General features: G+C 40.6%; 2 protein-coding genes across 2 annotated transcripts in view; both read right to left on the bottom strand.

The window, feature by feature from the left end:
- Positions 1 to 1,190: 1,190 nt before the first annotated feature.
- The window catches only part of LOC306943329 (macrophage mannose receptor 1-like), a 49,681-nt gene continuing 26,696 nt past the window's right edge, over positions 1,191 to 24,175 (bottom strand). The window contains exons 26-31 of the mRNA XM_079529586.1: positions 6,323 to 6,488; positions 4,376 to 4,546; positions 2,578 to 2,694; positions 2,026 to 2,184; positions 1,895 to 1,921; positions 1,191 to 1,779 (exon numbers count right to left, since the gene is read on the bottom strand). Coding sequence (XP_079385712.1) covers positions 1,526 to 1,779; positions 1,895 to 1,921; positions 2,026 to 2,184; positions 2,578 to 2,694; positions 4,376 to 4,546; positions 6,323 to 6,488 — 894 coding nt within the window. The 3' untranslated portion in view covers positions 1,191 to 1,525. The remainder of the gene's footprint in view (positions 1,780 to 1,894; positions 1,922 to 2,025; positions 2,185 to 2,577; positions 2,695 to 4,375; positions 4,547 to 6,322; positions 6,489 to 24,175) is intronic.
- LOC306943750 (macrophage mannose receptor 1-like) lies at positions 7,854 to 23,963 on the bottom strand (the record flags this gene model as incomplete). The annotated part of the gene is made up of 23 exons (XM_079530280.1): positions 23,871 to 23,963; positions 22,967 to 23,122; positions 22,215 to 22,325; positions 21,780 to 21,917; positions 21,507 to 21,683; positions 21,006 to 21,160; positions 19,861 to 19,974; positions 18,145 to 18,260; positions 17,243 to 17,391; positions 16,323 to 16,522; positions 15,700 to 15,824; positions 15,491 to 15,563; positions 14,805 to 14,958; positions 14,406 to 14,444; positions 13,882 to 14,045; positions 13,562 to 13,623; positions 13,339 to 13,439; positions 12,330 to 12,472; positions 10,130 to 10,235; positions 9,713 to 9,846; positions 9,528 to 9,578; positions 9,312 to 9,356; positions 7,854 to 7,982 (listed from the first exon to the last, which is right to left on the bottom strand). The coding sequence occupies exons 1-23, from the start codon at positions 23,872 to 23,874 to the stop codon at positions 7,854 to 7,856; spliced, it is 2,646 nt and encodes an 881-aa protein (XP_079386406.1). The 5' UTR covers positions 23,875 to 23,963.

Raw genomic sequence — 24,175 nt, 5'->3', positions numbered from 1 at the left:
AGCTATTTATTGGGGGTTTCCCTATGGTTCAAAAAGCTCTCTTGGTAACTTCAGGATTTAAAGGGCAATTCACTAATTTTAAAGGTAAAGACAGCACTACATTTGGGTTTAACTTTGGCTATTTTTGGTCTCATGTTTCTCATACAGTCCTTTATAACTATTAGGTAACTATTAAAGTATTTTTCTTATTATTATCATTTTATAATCTATCACCACGTATACCTCTATATATACCTGTACTATGCGTTGCTATTCAATATACCTGACAAAGGCCACAGAGGCCGAAACGTTGTGATTTTTACCCTGCCTTGGTAAATAAAGTTTTTGGGGAGCTTTCAAAAAGTTGTGCAGACTTTTTCTTCCTTTTGCAGTCTGTTCTTTTTTGTTCGAGCACCCGTTGACCACTTTTACTTAACAATAACAAACAGCAAAAGGCAGGGCTACCCAGCATCTAATTCAATTGTAATTTACCAGATGTATTACACTACAAAATATAAGACATCCTTACTGCCTCTGAATAAGATCATAGCTACTAAGCTGGACTCTCCAACTATAGCCTGCATTGGCTGCACAAGTTCAGAATAATAGGTGGGTAAACCGTTTGGAACCTCACCATCCGCTATTAGCTCCGAGAAGAGGTTCTGTGTCAGGATCGAGCCTTCCAAGAGCAGTGGAAAAAACCCTTTTCGCATGTATCATATCCAAAAAGCAAAGAGCTACAGATGATAGAATTTGGAGTGGAAAGTAAAGATGTTGGAGCCAGGAGCGGTACTGCGGGGTGAAACAACCGCTTAAATCAGTTATCAGGCTTAAATAGCTGAAATTTAGTCAGCCTTTGGCCAGTCAACCCCCATGACGCAGGGGCAGTACTGCTTCTGATTGCATTGGGAAGACATGGTACTGGCTGATTTCATAAGCTTTGTATTTACAAAATAAATAAATATTGAATGAATAAATGGAATGGGATTATGTCAAATGAAGTAATTTAAAACAATATATGCCAAGTCTGTTGTATATCTATTGTGATATTTATTACAATTAAGGATATTACACTCTCAACATCTCTGGATGCCTGCATCCCCGTGTACTGTATGTACTCGTATGCCTAGATTTATTTGAATTCGCTTTAATACGTTTCTGAGACATTCAGAATTTTATTTCTGTGAGTTTATGAGTTAACAAGACGATCATTAACATTTATGTACATGCAGGTTTTATATAATATAACTTTCATGTTACAAGGTACATAGTACAAGGTTCATTCTTCATTAACCAGTGTCAAACATCTTTACAAATTAATTGTTTTTAAAAACAATGCATCTATGTAACAGCATACAAAAATATTCAGTTAATATAAGTATAAAATTATGTTTATCTTTATATTGCAGGTGAAATTATGTCAATAAAGCATCAAACATGGTGAAATGTCCCTTTCCCTGAGTAAAATGTCACCTGCCACAGTTTAATTACTTCCACAATCCACATACAAAAAGCGATTAGCTGTACACCACGACTTGTTTGCTAATCACAAAGTTATAATAGGCTCTGTGTTCTCCACCTCTGCATTTCCTACCAGATGGCTGGTGTCTATCACGTCAGGCTGGGAGCGCTCACGGTTGAAGTAGAGTGGATTGTCAAAGGTAGGCAAGGGACGGCCAGACTTCTTATAGAGGAGGAAAGCAGTGACCGCTAGGACTGAGAGCACCGTTAATACCAGCACCACTACCAAAGCTGAGTGGATATGATGGCGTTGGTGAGTTCCCTCTTGTTTATGAGCAGCTGCACATTCAAAGGACCAAAATAAGCAATGCATAATTAGTCAAATAATCTGTAAAACAAATTATCAGGAATTAAACTATAAAGATTCCACTGTGAATCCATAAATTAATCTTACCAACTGTCGTCAACTGGTCCGGCATCTCTGGTAGAGGAGAATGGAAAATATGAATTGGATAACAAACACTGATAATGAATCCAGTCACAGTATTTTGCTGCAGCAAAGAAATAGTGGTTTGCTGGTCTTACCTTTGGGGGCTTCACAGATATAGGCCCTGTCGAACTTTCCATCCATACTCCTCCACATGCTATCATCAGAACGAATCTCTCCATAATGGTCATGATCTGGCATATATCGAGCCCAGTTCACGTAGTCCATAGGTGTCTCATCCAGCCACATCCACTTCCCTGCATAGAAAGAATAAGTCTATATATGTCCTCTTGGGTAACACTTTCTATGAAACCGTGTGTGTATAATGCATTATAATCATAATTTAAATGTATTATAATCTTATAACACGGCATAATTATAGTTATACTCAAAATGCTTTATAACAATAATCCCATAATCACACATTATACAGCATTTTATAATGCATTAGTATGTTTATAAATCATTATATGGATGTGGGCTTTATAGAAAGTGTTACCCTTTTCTCCTTCCATAATCAAGACTATTGGTAATGTATATACACAGTATGTATTTGCTTTGATTTAGTATTTACAGTACATTAATGATTTAACCATGACAGTGAATTGTTGATCATCTTTGTTATGGTGAAGAAGACAGTGTAACTGTACCTTTGTTAGTTTTGTACAGGCCTATCCAGAAGCTCCTGTGGCTGTCTTTAAGCATTTTCACATTGCTTTCAATGAAACTCTGCTCAGCAGGATCCTCGATGCTGGCTAGTTCCGCACCTTCACAACACAAAATACAGAACATTAAAACTAGAAAAGTGCATTCCCCGACCCCAGAGAGCAGATTTCCGCCAGGCCAGGTTGCCTACCCAAGGCTGTGGCACTTATAGGGCAAGCCGTAAGGACTGGAGGATGCTGCATGGTGAGAAATAGTTTGCACGACAGACGGTGCAACTTTACATGTTTGTTGGTGCCCCCCAACTTGTCCAGACTAGTCAAAGACTACTTAAAACTCTCATATTGCAACAGACTAGCATTTCTTATCTGCACAAAGACAGTCTGCTGATGAAAGATTATTTTCCACCATGCAAATTGCAGAAAGCGCTGGTTTGCAGTTTTGCCAGGTCTGCTTATTATAAGCGACTTTGGTCTAGTTGTCCTGTAACATAGCTTAATATTCATAGTTGCCCGTTGCTTTATAGTTTGGGCTTATTTCTGAAGTGTAGTTGCTTATTTGGGCTTGCTTTCATGATTCATGTAAAAAATAGCTGATGTAATAGGGCTCAAGTAGTGAAACTGGTTGCTTCTTTTGGATTTGTTTTCATAGACCTGGTCGTTGTGTTTCACTCACAGAATCTGGCAACACGCTTCACACCAAAACAAACAAAGATAGCATAATTTTCGCTAGTCTTGCTTTGGAGTTGATTTGGAGACTGGAGTTAATTGATTGTATTATATTAATTGAGAGTTGATATTCACCCACTACACCAGTAGTCAGCCCTGAAACATGACGAACAGACTAAAGTCCACTCTACAGTGGAGTAAAGTAATTTACCCCCCTCATCACTACAACATGGATAGCGTCGCTCCCGACATCGGCAACCGACCGGACATGTTCGGTTCTTCATCATCAACGGGTTCCAGCCAAGGGGCCAGTGAGGCACTCCAACGTTGAAGCACTGGGCCCTAGTGGTAAGAGGAGGGACTACAGGCGGACCCGTGGATTCATGACCGGGAAACCCCGTGCAGCTGGGCTTTAACATTGAGCGCTCGGTTGCACTTCCGCATTGGACCACCAAAATTTGGTGGTCCAATGCGGAAGTAGACTGAGCAACTTCCACTGACAGATCAGTCTCTATCCTTCTTTATACTCTATGGTTCCGGCGCGTCGATAAGGCGATATGGGCGGCAAGCGATGGGAGCTTCTCGTCGGGAGTCTCCTGCCAACACGCTTGCGACTCTTTCAAACTGGCCGACAGCCGACCGTCGGTGCAATGTGGAGGTAGCTTAAGTGCTGTTGTTAGGTTCATATAGACTCTATATGAACCTAACAACTACAGAGCGTCGCAGTCCTGCCTCCCCTACCAGGGCCCAGGAAATGATTCCCCGTTCATTTTCCTCATAGACATTTCAAAAAGTATTTATTTAAAGACCTTTTCCCAGGTCATCTCCCGTCTCCATATACAGTATAAAGATCCCTGCCCCCCCTGCCACCCTTAGATCTCCATATATGGAGCTGACCTGTCCTGACATGTTGATCTGACCTCATCGAACCCTGTACACTCAAGACACGCTCCATATATGGCCAGACCTCATCAAACCCTGTACACTCAAGTCTTACTGGTGTGTGTGTGTGTGTGTGTGTGTGTGTGTGTGTGTGTGTGTGTGTGTGTGTGTGTGTGTGTGTGTGTGTGTGTGTGTGTGTGTGTGTGTGTGTGTGTGTAAGAGAATGTAGTCTTACCCTTTATTTTACAGCTAGAAGCTGCCTTTGCCCACTCGGTTTCATGTGTCACGAACAGGTAGCAACTATCCCTAAACGGCATCCAGTAAATATTATCTGAATATGGCATAGTCACGGCGTCAGGGCAGACACCCGGGTATTGCTCAGTCGACACAGTCGGTGGTGGCATGTCTGTAGTTGGGAGAAATTGCAATGACCAAATTAACATGAAAATAAATCACAAAACAAGACACTATTCATACGATTAAATTCAGAATGCCTGAGGACACTGGCAAACTATATACAGTATGGCATTTTTCTTTAAACTCTTGAAATAAAGGTAAAGAAATGAAAGAGTTTTCATGGTGATAAATATATACTACATTATTCCCATTGATCCATTCGGCTGCTGTGTTAAAGATGGAGTGCCACCATTTTTGTATTTTTCCAGTTTTTCACATGTCTATGAGGTGACAGTACTTCATTAGACACCCTGGAGTCGTTTTTATGTGCAATGGTGTATTAACTTTGTATTTAGGGTTTCTTCCTGGAGGCTGAACCCTTGACAGTCAAACAGGCCAATGAAATAACCAGTAATATATAGTGACATCACACTATCAGCCCCTCCCCTAACCCCTCCCCCTTTATCATACAACTACAGCTGTGGGTGCGGCTTCAGTTCAGGTGGATCACCACCCATGACCACCCACCAGGCAAACCAGGCATACTTAATGAACTGGTGGGTGTGTCCACATAAAAGCATGATTTTAACAAATACTGTACACTTTTTGGAAAAAGTTCTTCCTCCTATAATAATTCCTGATGATCATGTTTTAGGTTGGAAAAAAATCGTGGCACTCCATCTTTAAGTGGTCAGATGGGTGAGGCTGTGTTAAGTGGTCAGATGGGGAGGCGTGAATGCCTTCTGTATGTTCAAGTGGGCCATGGTCCAGAAAAGGCTGAGAACCACTAGATTAGGCCTGGTATTTCCTGTTTGGAGATTCAATGGGCTGGTCTGATATTTGACTTTGATCCAATATTAAAACATCTGTGCCATATGAACCAAATGTGTAATTGATACAACCCAATGTGGGGACAAATGACTATATTGTTTACTGTGGAGATGAATGCACACATTAATCTTTATTTATTCTGGTGTACTAAATTGCTTAAGTCAGGGGTAGGCAACCTGCGGCTCTAGAGCCACATGTGGCCCTTATAGGCCCTCTCCCGTGGCTCCCATGTGGCCCTTATAGGCCCTCTCCCGTGGCTCCCCATGTGGCCCTTATAGGCCCTCTCCCGTGGCTCCCCATGTGGCCCTTATAGGCCCTCTCCCGTGGCTCCCCATGTGGCCCTTATAGGCCCTCTCCCGTGGCTCCCATGTGGCCCTTATAGGCCCTCTCCCGTGGCTCCCATGTGGCCCTTATAGGCCCTCTCCCGTGGCTCCCCATGTGGCCCTTATAGGCCCTCTCCCGTGGCTCCCAGTTGCTACGGCAAAGAAGTATGAAAAGGAATAAGAGGTTTTCTTTTTCTTTTCTTTTCTTTTTTTACATTTAATTATTATTGAATTTGTAGTAGGCATAAAGTTATTCTTTCATTTTGATATTGCAAAACAATGTTGCCTATACACCAGAATCAAATTTAATGAAGGAAAATAGAAGAATAGAAGAATGTATTCATTAATTGACAATGATAAGACATCTTTGTTTGTTTTCACCACCAATGCTGCTGGCTTACTGGTATAGTATACTTGATATGCTTTGAGAAATTAGCAAACAATACAATGTAATATTGAAAGACCAGAAAAACAAATACTTAAAGTTTGCTTTATTAAAGCAAACATATTTTGCGACTCCAGATAGAATTGTATTTGGGCCAAAAATGGCTCTTCTGATAATAAAGGTTGCCTACCCCTGGTTTAAGTCATGACTTGATGATGATGTAATCCAGCTACTATAATTGTCATACCTGTGGTCTTCATACAGACACTATTCATGGTTTGATTGCACAGAGCAGTCTTCCATTTTCCATCCACGTCCACATACACACAGGGCTGGCCTCTGCTTGGCTCGTTTCGTGCCCAGTAGGTTGTGATCAGGTGCCAACCATCAATGAACCTGAAGTAACCTCCAGTCTGAAAGCAGGGATGGTTCATTTAAAAATGTACAAATCAATCAATCAATCAGTCTGCCTGTCTGTCTTCTGTACGCACGCACGGCGCGCACACACGCACGCACGCACACACACACACACACACACACACACACACACACACACACACACACACACACTTTTTTTGATTTGATTTTGATTTGAGTATACATGTAGTGTACACTAACCCTATTTGTTTCTTGCCTACAACCATTATTAATAATTTCAAGAATGATCAAAATAAATCACAAGGTTTTGAGCACAATAAACAAAGCTATAGTTCCAGATTCAGTTCAGTGGTGATGTATAAAGTGGTTAAACGGATGTTTATGTCAACACATTGTGCTGGGGGACCCCCCACAAACATGTACCTCCTTTGAATTGAGACCAATCCATAAAGGTGTTTGGAGATTCAGAGCTTGCAGTTCCACGTAGGCTTGTGACCAGTCATTCCGAATGCTAGCCAGTTGAGCACCATCAGCCTCACAAAGCTTCTTAGCCTGATCCCAGGTCACATTCTGAGTCAGAATCTTTATAGAGTCATTACTCAGTTTGACATAGTAATCAGGAGTCATTGGTTCTGCATCAACTGGGAAGCGTTTGTCTGTGGAAAATTATAGTGGACAGTCGTTTTGACCATAATACAGTATTTGCACGTGTACATAGTACATGTTAAATCAATTCTTTCTCATTTACATTCCAGGGACAGAAAGATAGAATCATTCAGCTCTAGCATTTAAAGTCATTGCGTTTTGGAAATAGGCCTACTTCAGTGACAAAACAACTATACTATATTTATTAGCATTGCACTCTTCGTGAACAATGCTTCAATGTCGGACATTGTTGAGGACAATGTTAATTATGTACATGTTGATTGTAAATGTTAAATGTACAGTGGTGAAAGTACATTTACTTGGGTACTGTACTTAAGTATCTTTCTTGATTTAATAGGCATATGTGTACTGTGTAGCCTACTTTACTTGAGTATTTGTATTTTTGGATACTTTACCACTACCTTTCAAAGACAAATATTGTACTTTTGACTTGGACAAAGTGCATTATCAATTAACCACTTAAAGACATATTTCACATAGGCCTAAGTATAATGCAAATACGCAATATAATAATGCAAGGCATATATTAAAACATGTAATGTAATTTTGTAATTTGAAAGCAAGTACTCAAAGAAATTTCAATTACTAATTTGACAGAGCAACTTTCCCTTTGTAGTTGAGTAATATCTGTGCAGGATTATCTATAGTTTGACTCAAGTATTGGGGTTGAGTCAGGGTTGTCCACCACTCTTGTTTCTGACCAGTAAGGTCACATACTGTATTAGGGTATATGGTCAGAAGTTTAGCTCACCCACATCCCTCATGCAGACATATCCATTGGTGTCATTGCAGGACTTTATTTTCCATTTCCCAAACTCCTGGTTTGCAAGTTCACTGCTCAACGAAACACACTGACCCTTATTCTGGAAAGATTGCAAGCAAAACAGGATTAAACAACGTTAAAATCACTTTGCCACTCACTCACTCACTCACTCACTCACTCACGAGCATTTATAGATAGATGTTAGAACATATTACCTCCTCAGAACCGTGTGATAGAATAATCTGAAATTAAGAAGAATCAGAATTTGCATTTTAAGTAATATGAATGTACATTACTGGTATATGTATGTTGTTTTTAGTGAGATTTATTAAATATTTTTAAATGATGTATTGTGATGTGATTTGTTTCTGTTATATAAAATATATATATATTTGATTTTGTTTGTTTAAAGCTCTATATTCCCTAACAGGGGTCTCCTCATCTCTCCAGCTCTTTAATAAACGGAAAATACATCTTCGGGTCGGGATGCTAATTTTATCCAATTAGGAGAGAGAACTCCACAAAGATAATTCATCAGCTTCAATGCCATAGTGTTCCAGTTCCAATTTTGTCTGCTCATTTTCTGTCCTGGTGGATGGATAAAATTGTTATCCTGGCCTGACAGTGTATTTTAGTTTACTAAAGATCTGGAGGGATGGGGAGACTCTGAACAAACAACATTACTGAACAAACACTCAGTGATCACAATAGATGTATTTAACACTTATTTTAACAAAATTATAACACTTACACCACCTTTAAATACTGTACTAGATTACACTGCACATTGTTATTTGAGTTTATTACATGGCTTGGTTGAATGCTTGATTCTGATTGGTCAATCGCTTAATTCAGCGGTGAGTTATCTCATGATAATGACCGCTCCGCTGTATAATGACCGCTGCCTAATCAAACCCTCTGAGCACCACCAGCTGCGCGGCTGCGCCCGCTTGATTTACTGCCGTTTCCAACATAACAGCCATGTAAACACACACACTACTGACACACAATGTAATTTACAGCTAAACATTGCTCTTAAAAATGTTTTTGAAAACATTTGAGCGAGAAATAGACGAAGCAGCTGGACCCGAAAATGGATTCTATTTGATCAACTCACTTCCTTGTTTTCCGACAGTGCTTCAGCCCTGCAGCTGGGCAGACGCAGCCAGCGCGAAGTTATGGAATACTTTTTTTGTTGTGTTTTGGATCAATGGATTAATTTATGTTAGTTAGCCATGTAATAAGCGGGATAATATCTGGCTAGGTGGTCATTGTCGGGATATAATTCACCTTCAGGGAGTGTAACCACCTCGGCTTCGCCTCGGTGGTTAAACTCCCTGTCGGTGAATTATCTCCCGACAATGACCACCTAGCCAGATATTATCCCTTACATAATTCAAGCGTTACAATTGAAATTCATGTTTATTACCTCGTCAGTGTCATACATTGTATGAAGGTAGTGTCGACGGAATTCCTAAATGAAAAATCAGATAGACAGTTATATATGAATGTACTTTTTGTTTTCTTTTTTTCCCCTGAGATGTATTAATATTGGTACATATTCATCACACTGCCCTTAGTTAGTTAGAATAACTTATTTAAGAACCATTACAATTTAAAAAAAATCCTGTTGGAACATAATTACCATATAATTCCGTCGATGCTGAGAGAGGGACATTGGGATTCGACGGGGTGGCTAAAATGAAGAATCGGAAAGTCAATCTTAATTATTATTATTATTATTTTGTATGATACTTTATGTCTAAGAAATGGATTTGTAGTCAGCATAAGAACTCAATTGCTTAAAACAGATCTCAATACTCTACTCACAGAGATGGGACGCATGTTTGTGTATCGCTTTGGACGCCCATCAGTCCAGTAAAATCCAATACCGCTTACACTGTTCAAACCAATCCAAAGATCTGAAGCTGCTGCTGCTGTTGCCATTTGGCTGGCCAGAAATACTACAAAAAAATGATTTGGAGAGTCTCACGTGAATGCAGCTGGTTTTATACTGGGTTGGTAAACCTTTTTTGGTGACCAGTATGAATAGGCCTTAAAACCCCTTTACCAAAGAATGATAATTATGTAAATTAATCAAAAATACATCAAATGTTTCCTGAATATACATTTATTTAATATAACATTGCAACTAAACAGGGACATTGTTCAATGGATGGACATATAAGCGTGCACGCGCGTGTGTGTGTGTGAAATCTTTCATTGACAAAAGGAAATATGACATACCTTGCTCATGCCTTGACATAATGGAGACTAAATTCCCTTTCTTATTTTTACATTGTGCCCTTGCAGCAGTCCATGTGTCCTTCCGGTCGGTAATGATTTGGTAGCACTATGAGTATGACATATTAAAATAATGTTAACTTTCTGTTTCTGAGAGATGAATAGCCAATATCCTTACAAAGTAATATTATATCCCCATTTATGGAGTTGCTACAACTGTAGTTCAGGAGGGAAGACCAAGCCACAACCAGTGACGCACAGTAACCAAGTACATTTACTTGAGAACTGTATTTATTTGTGGATACTTGAATTTTACTCCACAACATTTCAAAGAGAAATATTGTACTTTTGAAATATTGTACTTTTGACTCGAGGAAAGGGAAAAAGTACATTATGAATTAACCACCATTTTTAAAATATAGTGAAAATCGCAAATCTACAAGCTCACAGTGAGCCTCAATGTAAAGCGTTCTGAGCTTATAGATCTGCTATTTTCAAGATTGAATGGGGTTTGAGGTGGAACCATCTGGAAAGGTTACTAAAGCCTAATATATACTCTGTTGTACGACGGACTGACGGTTACTTGCCAAAAATCTACAAGCCAACAACTTGTCACGATGTGACGTGTTGTATATCATGTCAGTATCATGTCAGTATCATGTCAGTATCATGTCAGTATCATGTCATTATCATGTCAGTATCATGTCAGTATCATGACAGTATCATGTCAGTATCATGTCAGTATCATGTCAGTATCATGTCATTATCATGTCAGTATCATGTCAGTATCATGTCATTATCATGTCAGTATCATGTCAGTATCATGTCAGTATCATGTCATTATCATGACAGTATCATGTCAGTATCATGTCAGTATCATGTCAGTATCATGTCAGTATCATGTCAGTATCATGTCAGTACCATGACAGTATCATGTCAGTATCATGTCAGTATCATGTCAGTATCATGTCAGTATCATGTCATTATCATGTCAGTATCATGACAGTACCATGACAGTATCATGTCAGTATCATGTCATTATCATGTCAGTATCATGTCAGTATCATGACAGTATCATGTCAGTATCATGTCAGTATCATGTCAGTATCATGACAGTATCATGTCATTATCATGTCATTATCATGTCAGTATCATGTCATTATCATGTCAGTATCATGTCAGTATCATGTCAGTATCATGTCAGTATCATGTCATTATCATGACAGTATCATGTCAGTATCATGCCAGTATCATGTCAGTATCATGTCAGTATCAAGTCAGTATCATGTCAGTATCATGACAGTATCATGTCAGTATCATGTCAGTATCATGACAGTACCATGACTGTATCATGTCAGTACCATGACAGTATCATGTCAGTATAATGTCAGTATCATGTCAGTATCATGTCAGTATCATGTCAGTATCATGACAGTACCATGTCAGTATCATGTCAGTATCATGACAGTATCATGTCAGTATCATGTCAGTACCATGACAGTATCATGTCAGTATCATGTCAGTATCATGACAGTATCATGTCAGTATCATGTCAGTACCATGACAGTTTCATGACAGTATCATGTTTCATGTCAGTATTGTGAAGAAGAAAGCAAAAGCAAGTACTCTGTAGAGTATTTCCATGTCACAATGTCACGGGTGCACGGTTCTGGAAGATACAAACTGTAGAAACGAATACCAGCACTCACGTAGTATCCTGTAAGGATTTAAGCTTTATTATGTTTCCCCCCAGCAGCAAACAACAGTGTGGACGTTTCGGGCCGAAATGTCCACACTGTTGTTTGCTGCTGGATTAAAGCTTAAATCCTTCCAGGATACTACGTGAGTGCTGGTATTCTTTTCTACAGCCATGTCAGTATTGTGTCAGTATCATGTCAGTATCATGTCAGTATTGCGTCATTATGTCAGTATCATGTCAGTATTGCGTCATTATGTCAGTATCATGTCAGTATTGCGTCATTATGTCAGTATCATGTCAGTATTGTGTCATTATCATGTCAGTATCATGTCAGTATTGTATCATTATCATATCAGCATCATGTCAGTATTATAGTCAGTATCATATATCCATGCCCATGAAGCATGGGTGGGCCGTCAACACTTTTGAGATTTTCAAGTAGGCCCCGGTCCAGAAATGGTTGCGAACCACTGCTCTATATATTCCTTAACAAAGACCTCTCACCTTTGAGCCAAATGGGGTCCACTGTGATGGGCAGCCACCTTTAGGAGCCACAGTGGGGGCTACAGTTGTGTTGACAGGGGGTGAGGCGCTGCGTTTGCAAATGAAACGGTGCTCAAGACCACAATTGTAATCATGCCAGAAACCTGTGAATACATTGAAGAGGGGTTAATTGTTTAATTTCTGAATTTGTAGCCTATACAACAAACAAAATACTGTACACAGGACATGTGCAGCTGCTGGGATTGCATATAGGCCTACTTATTTCTTGGTTTCATCATAGACGCCATGAAGCAGCGCTTAGCAGCCGCTTCAATCGCACACAACATGACACCTGCACAAATAGCCTACGAGTAGGGCAACCAAATGGTCAGCTACGTCCCTGACTACCAGCTAGCCTAAAGGCCTATTCATAGTCTGGATTTTCGGTGGTGAGGTGACCACCGCTCCGGTGGTGAGCTGACCACCGGAGCTGAAATAACGTTGAGCGGTGGTGAGTAAAAACAGAGAGAAGGGCTGGAGCGGTGGCGGTGGTTTGCTCTTCACCGCGGCTCGTGACGTCATGTTGTAGTTCGGTGGTCACCTAACCACCGAAAATCCAGACTATGTATGAGCCTTAAGCCTACCAATTTTATTTATTTTACAGCAGTTTTTACTTGAATGTATTGTTCTTGTAACTGAGTGAGGAAAAAGTAACTGAGTGTCAGACTCAGTCAGAAATTAAAAAGGTTTTGTACATGTTGTCTTGGATTTACCTTTGTGTGTTCACAACATTCAGTTGATAAAACCTTTACAATAAGCTTTTTTAAGAAATGTACTTTCATGCCACAAGACTGGAGTAGATCGTGATGAAATCCTATATGTATTGAATTGAGAATCATTTTGAATAGAGAATCGTTTTGAATCTGGAAAGAAATGCTTTTGGATTGAGAATCGAGTTGAATCGGAATCGGAATCGAATTGAATCGTGGGACACCCAAAGATTCACAGCCCTAATGCTGAATGTCCTCACCATTATTGTAGTTCATGAAAACACAGTTCTCATCACTGTTACGAAAATCTGGTTGATTCTCATCCCACCTCGTAAACACTGCTGGAGATCCATCCAGCCACCTTAGAGAACAACACTGTAGGTTAGTCTACACTCAATAATACTATAATATTACTATACTAATACTATATTTTGATTATTGTTGTCAAATTTGCAGGCAGTATGTAATACATAACACACTTACTCATATGAGCCATCAAGGTCCACTTTCAAACCTATGTAATATCTACTATAACCTCTGGATATCTGTAGACACAAACGGACACACACACGCACGCGCACGTACACACAGACAGACACACACACACACATGCACGCACACACACACACACACACACACACACACACACACACACACACACACACACACACACACACACACACACACACACACCGTCATTACGGCAGGACTTCTTATTACTGTCATACGAATGAATTGCATCCAGTGCCATGATTGCTAAGTACTGTAAGTAACTAAGTAAGTAATGTAATGTTGTTGCCAACCTGTTTCCACAGAAATGTATTTTCAGCTTCACTGTTGATGGTGACCAAGTCACCATGTTTCTGTTGACAGTAATGGCGGGCATCTTCCATTGCCATAGAAAACGGACTCATTTTATATTGATTCCCTTGCCAAACAAGCCAGCCATCCGCAGTTTCATTGAAGTCTGAAAAGGGTTGAGAAATGTTATGAATGAAGTCGCCAGAGCAGTCTTTTTTCATTAATATTCTTCATCAATTTGTGATTCCACTGATCCAAAGCCCATTCATTTTTACCATAGCAGCCTGGTAAAATGAATGAGCTTTGGATTGATAGAACCACATAATGGTTATGCTATGCCCTATTCTAACCTTACTGTACAACTTATTTTGTATATTTCTAGTCTTACGTGTTTCATGGCTACTACAGTGTTGCTATGACAACTGAATCCCCCGCGATCAAGTTCTATTAATTAAAAACATTAATGTCAAACAAATTGTTGGCTGATAGTATCTACTGTACATATAGTTATGTAATGGAGACTTACCTTTGGCAGGGATACTGGGGGGTGGCATTGGAGTGACTCCTGTGAAGACACAGACCAGAGGCCAATATGATCAATAACACCATAATACTGCACAGTCATAGATGTTTTGCTGTCAGTATCAGGGTTCAGGTGCCAGTGATCACTATTAAATACTGTATCATCTTTCTCTACTTGAACTTGCATGCAAAAGTTTGATTATGTGATTATGTTATTTTTTTCATACTTCTTTGCCCAGACTAATTTCCCTTTCTTTCTTTCTTTCTTTCTTTCTTGGAACACAGTTTGTATTTTAAGTAATTAAAAACAAGATGGGGTCTAAAAATTGTGTGGATCTTGGACTTCAGGGTCCAGTGACACACGCACGCACACGCACGCACGCACGTAGGAGAACAATCTTACCTGCACGTATCTGGCACAGCCAATCATTGTAACTCGCACAGGGTACGTTTTTCCACGACCCTTCCTCATCCCATTGGGACATTCCGAATTCAACGCATGATTGAGAATTATTTGGGTTGTTTGGCTGTCCACGCATCCAGTGTAAGAAATTTACCTGTGAAGAAAAACAAATGGCACAATTATCTATTTGCTGTCTATTTGAAGGGGTATAGGAAAGATTTTTCCGTCCGGTGAAAACAATCCCTTTCTGGCCAAAAAAAAAAAGGTACATATTATACGTGTGGTGGGGGGCTCAGAGTGCGTCCACTAAGGAAAGTAGGCTTTCTAATTACACAACCCGTCTTTGTATTGGTGAGTAGGTAAAACGTACGTTCTTTATATTCCCGCTACAGAAGAGAGGCTGCATTTCATGCGAGAGCTGGACGCGATCGGTCCCATAGGCTTAATGCAGGGCAGAATTAGCATTAGGGATGATGACATCATGAGACCATGCATGGTCGAGGTCAGGGATGAGGACATACACATACGGGCGAGCAGCACATGCAACTGTTCAGAAAGCTGTGGGAGTGCCCCATTCGCCCGTACGTACTATACGTACGCCACTAAACTATTTGTCCCGTAAATGTGTTTTTGAGGAGTAAAAAATAAAAACATGACAATTGAGTTGTCCAACATTTTCAACTCACAGCTGAATCATCAGTCCAGACAAAACCAGTGGTTTGGTCAGGAGCATTGAGGCCAATCCAGGCTCTCCCGTAGCTGTGGTGATTAAAAAAAGAAAAGCAAATGAAAAGCAGTGAGCATTTCCCAGATTTGGTCATTATATTATGTGTTGAAAAGCAACATATTTAAAACATCCTGAGAACTGGTTCTGAAGCTGTGTCTCAGGTCTTACCGTGTACGTGACGTTTTTGTTATGTCTCCTCTACTGTGGAGGCTGAGTAGATCTCCTCCGATGGCCCTGCAGTAGTCTCTGGATTCATGCCAGGTCTTCTCACCAGAACGTGGTCCTGTAAAGAACTGAGACACAAACAAGAAGAAGTCACTATCATGATGATCCAGTGCTACAATAAGATAGTATAGCTAATGCTACAGTGCGAGTACATCCGGACACAGGTCAAGTACGTGGGCTTAGGTCTTTTAATTCCTTTTTATTAAACTTTAAGTCTAATTGAGTTGGATTACAAAATCTCTTACTTGAGTGATCCCTGGCTAAATGTATGTGAATGAAGCCTTTTGCTGCATTTACACAGGCAGATGCAAAGATAGTCTACCATGCATTGTCAATGGAAGCCAGCGACATGAAGATACAAAGCTACAAATTGAAGCTGAGCTGGGTTCAACTTCTAGATGCAAAGCTACAAAACTACAACTGTAGCTGCAATGACACACGTCACTACGGACGCACGCTTGATGAGCGACAGATATACAAAGCGACAGATCGACAAATTATGCTGTGATCTTTGCATCTTTTGCATCTGCCCATGCATGTGAAGCATTTTACTTCCTGCGTTCTACCTTGTAGCAGAAGTGTCTGGTAGCCACAGGCGTCCAGCCTTCAGTACAGTTGATCGGGGTTGGAGTGGGCGGGGGCGGGGTTATGACCCCCCCTTCTGCCAGATGTTTGCAGATGTACTTCTCTTTATTAGTGCAGGGCAGGATGTCCCAGAGCCCGGAAAAAATCCCAGTCAGCATGGCAACACAACCCTGCTGGTGGCCTAAAATAAAATAAATACATATTAATAACTAGAACTGCACTCTGTCGAGTGCCTACTTGCTTGTTGCACCCTAGTGCGCAAGCAGAGCGTGCAAGTACTGGTATAACTGGCTCTCAATGGTGACATAATAAAGATATGTTTCAGTGTCGGGTGGATTAAAGGAAATGCCTCTATGTAATTTGTAAGTTGATTAGCGGTATACTGTGGTTACTTGGGCACACTCTGCTTGCGCAAGTAATAACGTTTATCTGTCAAAATCATTGAATAAAGAAAATTAAAATCAATTCATTATTAGAAATCACACCTGTGTGAAATGAGGGGTGCTCTAATCATCGTACATCATCATCAAGAATGGTGGTATATAGACTAGTATTATGTCTTTTGTTTTAAATGCACTTGAGCTGGATTGCAAATCAATTTCGTTGTCTTGTACAATGGCAATAAAGATATTCTGAGATATTCTGAGATGACAAAAACACTTCCGCAGTTCTTTATATTACTTTTAATACCTGATACCTGATGAAGGTCGTTTAGACCGAAACGTTGTCATCTAATAAAACTACTGCTCTATAAGTGAAAGACAGTGTGCGGGACCTCTTCTTCACAATATAAAGAACTGCGGAAGTATTTTTGCCATTTCTTTGATACATTTTATTTTTCCAGCATTTCATTTTGGAATTCAATTAAAAGTTACGGAAATGTTCTTTCTCCATACAGTACCTGGCATCAGTGCATTCCAGTGAGTAAATCTCACAGTTGCTTTGTTGCTCCACTCAAAACTATCAATATTTCTCTGGTTTGAGAGACCCAGCCAGAAATACTTCTCTGGTCTCATCCCCACCAGGCTGATAAGGAATGCATTATCCACTCTAGAAACATGTAGAGAAATCAACAGGATGTGAACACGTGAAGGCAATAAAAGTACATACATTATTATATAACCAGTAAGGCGACCTGAGGGTGAGAAGCGACCTCGCACTAAAGGGTGAGGTCGCAAACAACAGAGCTTCTTAAAATGGCACAGTTGAGAAGCAGGAGTTAAACTATTAATCTGGTGTCGATGAGGTCAGATGTAGATTTGCTGTAAGGCTCCATATATACAGATGTAGGTGATGATCCAGTCTTCTCCATGTATGGCTATCCAGGGTTTGATGAGGTCAGTGTTGTGATCTTCATATGGAGATCCACGTGATGATAGTCACCTGATAGGCATGATGTCACGAGGCGTGATGGACTGACAACCATATATGGAGATCTAAGGGTCTCCATGATGTCACGAGGCGTGACCATATATGGAGGCATGATGTCACGAGGTGTGACCATATTATGGAGGCATGATGTAACGAGGCGTGACCATATATGGAGGCGTGATGTCACGAGGCGTGATGGACTGACAACCATATATGGAGATCTAAGGGTCTCCATGATGTCACGAGGCGTGACCATATATGGAGGCATGATGTAACGAGGCGGACCATATATGGAGGCGTGATGTCACGAGGCGTGACCATATGGACCAACAACCTAACAGGAAATGCAGGTTTTCACGGTCGCAATGTAAATCACAGTAAGACCTGTGATTTCCTGAGGTTGATCACGTTAAAGTGAAAAAATGTTCTCACCCATTTGAAACGTCCACCAAGTATGAGCCTGAGCTCGTGCATTCGGCTTTGGCTTCATCAGACGTCTTTGTCACAGAACCCACCAAGTAGCAGTAGGAACCATGTCTTTTCCAACCCTGTAACACAGGCAATATATAAATAGTGTTAGATAAGTGTCACTGACTGTTAATAGCACTATATCAGGCGGGCCATTTGCGGCCCGCGGAGCGCCCCCTTGTGGCCCCTGGAAGATTTTTTTTTTTTTTTAAGTTTTTTGTTTTGTTTTGGGGGGGTGTCCCAGATATAAATGGCATTAAATGGGGGTCAGTAGCCTATGCATGTCAAACTGGGCACCCCCTCAAGGACCACTGGTGGACCCCGGACCACTGGTTGAGATTTTTTTTAAATTAATTAATGAAAAAATAAAAAACCCAATTTTACGTGCGTGCGGTCTCGGCCCCCAGCCTGGTTCCCTAGTCAAAATATGGCCCTTGAGGAAAATGAATTGGGGAACCCTGCACTATATAGTCTGATAGTAATCATTGCTATAGTATAGTGGTGGCAGTGGTGGACATTTTGTGGTGCCACAGATACAGAAAGCCCATTCATTTTTCCCATAGAGATTTCCCACAATATCAATCTAAAATATTTTAAGCCATCCAGGATCCTGGTTAATCATGACCAGAGAACATTTTATTCTGTGTCATTAAAAGAAAACGTCAAAAAATGGTATTTATTAAATATAGTATAGGCCTACCGAATAATTTAATTAAATATTCAAATCTTTTTTGAGATTGTCAGCATTAGGATAATTGAAATGGGTTACATGAGCAATAATTGTAGTCACTCATTCCTGCATGCCTCTACAAAATCCTTCCGCAAAAGCCATTACTATTTAACCCAATTGGACAAAAACGTTATAAACTTTTCTTTCTGCAGCCGGAAAGAGAAAATAGCCTGATCTACTCCATGACATAGATATAATTTAAATGTACTATATAGATCCATTATTTTATGGTGGGTGGCTGGGTGCGTCTGGAAGCAACCGACAAGTGATCTAACCTTAATGGTAGAAAGATGCTACAGACAATGCATAGGTTAGCCACTGGAACCATAGCATCCTCAGGGGGGAACATTATAGCAGAAAATAACATGTTGGCTATTTTCCACAAAGACATTTTAGTGGTGCCCATGGGAATAAAAATATGGTCAGAGTTTAAGTGCATGGTTGTGTGAGGTGTAGTTAAGTCTAATATTATACTGTACAACACTGGCCTTGCGATGTGAGAGGCATTCTAATGAAAGCTATCTATATGACCACTGAAGTGAACACATCCACATTACTGAAGTGCCCTTGAACAAGGCATTGAACCACTACGATGAAATGTTCTATGATCAGGGCCTGGCTGGAAACAAGTTCTTGAGCTTAGCCCAGATACCCTGGGTAAATATAGTAATCATTTCATTTAATTTAATTTACCTGTAACTGCAGTGGCCACTGGCAATTTTATAATAAAGCTCAGTTTAACCATGACAATGTCACTGGCATGCCACGCACGCAGCTCATAGTTAAAGTGTAGATTGCACAGTTCCTATAATTACTGTTTTCTCATTGTCTTTTGTCATATTGCTATTAGAAATAATGATTGCCCTGGTCATTATCGCCCTGGTAGGCCTATTTAAATTCCAGTGATAATTTGAATGTGTCTGTAATAACAAAAATAATGAAACACTCACAGGCTTGCAGCCTACATTCTGCTCCACTTCATCTTCGGTGGGTTTGGTAGCACTTGGTTTACTACACATAAACCCATGTTTCTCCTCACATGAGCGGTCTGCCCAGTTCCCCTTCTGCACGGTACGAAGGTTACAAAGGTCACTATAGTGATATTACAGTACAACAAAATATGTTTTTCAGCATAACAATGCCACTGCACACAATCAGTGCAATATAGCCTACAATATGCAAATGTTTACATGTTCTCCTCACACTAGAAAATTAATGTAAAATATCAGTAAAGTTGCCATCTAAGAAATATAGCTGTTATACATACTAGACTGGTGCCCGGGTGTAGAGCACAGAGTCGGTAACGATGGAAGTGGGAGATCCATGCCCCACCCGTTGTACCAGTGTCAGAGTACCCGTTCCACCCATCTGTCTGTGTCCCTTTTATGCCCATATATGGAGATTTCTGTATCTGTCTCTCTGTGTTCCTTTATTCCGATATATGGAGTTCTGTATCAGGCATGCCCAAATATGTGTGAGTGTTGTGATGTCAGAAGGAGCCTGGGCAGGGGCCCTATCCAGAGCCCGGGCAGGGTCCTTTTGTGGCGGTTCTGGACAACCGTGGGTCCGACCGACTCAACATCGGGCGCTGTACTCCCTGCAGGGGTGTGGAACGTGTGTGTCGAATTTGATTGTGGTGAACGGTTCTCGAGTTACGTGCATTATAGACGTACACACGTACAGACGTACTGTACAGTTGGGTGCCACCGATATTGTCCCTTATCATTTGACCCATTTAGGCCTGACCTCAAAATTTAAAAAAATCCTTCTAAATCCTCCAGTTTTCTGAAATAAACATTTTCACAATTTTTCAAAAATAGCAGACCTACAAGCTCGTAGCGCGCCACTCGGTGGCGCGCTATGAGCTTGTAGATCTGCTATTTTTCAATAGCTAAATTATAACATAATGATTAAAACACCAAAAGGGGTTCCCGCCCAAAATGGGTTAACTGTCCTTTTGCGCAGATCACGCAAACCTCAGCAAAAAGAAAAGGACAATATCGATGGCCTCCAACTGTATGTACTGTACAGACAGAGAGAGACGTGGTGCATTGATAGATCGATATAAAAATGTGTACATTTATGCTCATATTACCTCTCCCCGCATTAGAACACAGTCCTCTGTGTCACCAGAGGTACTCGGCTCCCCAAACTCCCAGCTGGTGTATGTGACAGTGGAGTGGTCGGTCCAGTCAAATAGTCTCTCAGTCTTCCTGTCGTTCAGACCGATCCACAGCTCGTCACTGCTGGCTACACACATGGAGACAGTGGGATACAGAATTCCAGGTGTTGGTTAAACCCATTTAAACCTGTTTTTTTTTTTAAATCCCTTTCATGCTGGTTTACTACTTCTGTCTTATGCCTCTTATTTTGCAAACCCAGTTTTGTAAAGGTGCTATATAAATGTATTATTATTATTATTATTATTATTATTATTATTATTATTATTATTATTATTATTATTATTATTATTATTATTTACAATTATCGTTTTTTTTATTGGATTTTATTTTTCCTATTTTTCCCCATACAAACACAGATCCACATATTTACAATCTGTAAAAAATAAAAAATAAACTGTGGCCATCATGTATACCGTATCCAAGTTGAGAGATGACGAAGCTGTGGTCCTCTATGTTATGAACACTGGCCAGGTCTCCTCCTTCTTTGCGGCACTCAGTGTTAGCATCGGACCAAGTTTTCTTTTCACGGTGAAGATGGAAGCATTGACCATTGTAGGGAGTCCAAGGGCTTGAACAGTGACCTGTCTCAACTGATCAGAAATGAATAGTAAATAGATAGAATAACAATAATTGCAAACAAACAATTACAGCAAAGAAGAATAGAATAATTTTCTTCTGTACCGTACCTTCAGTAGGCCGTGGCAAGGATCCTCCTTTTTGACAGATGTAGCCTAGCTTCTTGCTGCAGACAGCACTTTTCCAGTTGGACTGCGCTCCAGAGTCTATCACTGCACAGGCGTGTCCTGGATCAGGAAGTGGATTATCTGAAAACAAACCAAACAAAACCATCCATTTATTTCAGGGTTTTTTGACTCACAAACATTTGTGTCTTTGCACACAGTTCAGAAAGGCCCTACAGTTGTCTTCCACAGACCTCAAAATTAGCCACATCAGAGGCGTGCGATTCACTCCCTCGAGGGAATGTATTAAAAATGGTGGATAAGTAAGGCTGAGCCACCACAGGCAGCCACAATCAGTCCACACCACTGCTGCGGCCATGCACTGCACAGGTAAGTGATACTATGGAATGGAAGAAATGTTGCAGGTTAAGGAACACTTACCAGAATCCCACTGTAGATAGCGGAATGGCTTCCCATCTGCCCATCCCCATCCATGGTCTGGGTTCAGGTTCAGTCCAGTCCAGAGAATATAATTCTCTGACCCTAACAATGCTGTGTGTGTGTGTGTGTGTGTGTGTGTGTGTGTGTGTGTGTGTGTGTGTGTGTGTGTGTGTGTGTGTGTGTGTGTGTGTGTGTGTGTGTGTGTGTGTGTGTGTGTGTGTGTGTGTGTGTGTGGTGAGAGAAGAGAAGATAAAGAGAAGAGAAAATGTTTGCAAATCTTTTAATATACCAGTATATTTTTTTAAGTGAACATTTTTAACTACAATCTTTGCTTCTCAAATTACAAATGCATTTCATGGCCTGGGCCATGGCTCAGTGGTCCAGGCACCTTGGCTGGTAATCCAGTCTGGCAGTGTGCCGCGGGTTCGACTCCCGATCCCGCCGGCCTTTACTGCATGTCTTCCCCCCCATCTCTCTCCCCATTTCCTGTCAGCCTACTGTCTGTCCCTCCATAAAATATATAAAATAAAGGCGAAAGCCACACAAAAAAAACATTTAAAAAAACAAACAAATGCATATCATTTTGGGGGTCCTTGACATGAAAAGGTTTGAAACCCACTGGTAGGATATACAGGGTGGTACTACTATACCTGTGATATATGCCTGCTCATGGTAGGATATACAGGGTGGTACTACTATACCTGTGACATATGCCTGCTCATGGTAGGATATACAGGGTGGTACTACTATACCTGTGACATATGCCTGCTCATGGGGGTCGGTGATACTGAGGAGGGAGGCTCCCTGCTGCTTACAGCTGGTTTGAGCCTGAAACCAACTCAGAGCTGATTGCCTGTTGACCTGGTAGGACACTCCAGTTACAGGGTGCTTCTTCCAGTTATCTGTGGCTGAGAAACACCAGTACAGGAATAGGACAAATCAACACAAACATCTACCTGCAATTGTACTTTAAGGCTATAAGTTTAATGAGTAAAAAGAGTAGAATTCTGAAATTAAACTCTTGACATGTTTTGGATTGGAACAGTCAGTGTGCTACATACAAGATACCACAGGTTTCCTCACAAGTAGCTGGATTATTTCTTTGCGAAGAATATTTTTATATATTTTATATAGACAGACTATTGTTTGCAAAAATTATACTGTGTACTGTCAATAACATGGTAATATATAACAGAGTACACAACTCTGATGGTAGCCTTCTTAGCAACCAAAGGTATGGTACCCCCATATCTTGCAAGTCTGATCGGACCCTACAAACCCTCCTGCACGCTCAGATCAGCCGACGCAGGGAGGCTGGAACTACCTTCGCTAAAAACGCCGGGACAACGCTCCACACGTCCCAAACTCTTTTCCCTGGCCTTCTGGCTCCAAAAATATGGAATGCACTTCCCATTGCAATCAGAACTGCAGACTCACTCCCAAACATCCGCCGTAGTCTGAAAACCCACCTCTTCAGACTCTATCTTAGCCCGTAGCATTTATGTAACTTAGCATTACGCATAGTTTTATTATATAGATAATATTCCATGTATTACCATGTTTGTTCTTGCTTACTGTAAATTGCTCTGGATTAAGAGTGTCTGCTAAATGCCTAAATTGTAAATTGGTAACCTACTAACCAATGATAATACTCACACATGGATGGACAGTATCCCCAGAGTTCATGTTCAAATCTTGCTTCAACTGCACACCATTTGCGCTTTGAACGGGAGTCAGTGACGCAGTCTGAATGCCATTCATCCTTGTAGGAAAAGGGAAACACGCAAGGCCTGCCAAAGGCATTTCCCTCAATAGTGAAAATCTCTAAATGGTAGAGAAAAGAGAGTTGTGTGAGAATAAAATATATTGATCTGTACAGAGAATATGAGGCAATCGAGAGTACAAAGTGTTTCAAAGCAGTATCTTAAGATAGATTCTATCTCTATATTGTATACCACTGA

This window comes from Electrona antarctica (assembly GCF_951216825.1).
Source record: "Electrona antarctica genome assembly, chromosome: 19".
NCBI lineage: Eukaryota > Metazoa > Chordata > Actinopteri > Myctophiformes > Myctophidae > Electrona > Electrona antarctica.
This window is presented reverse-complemented; position numbering and strand designations above follow the sequence as displayed.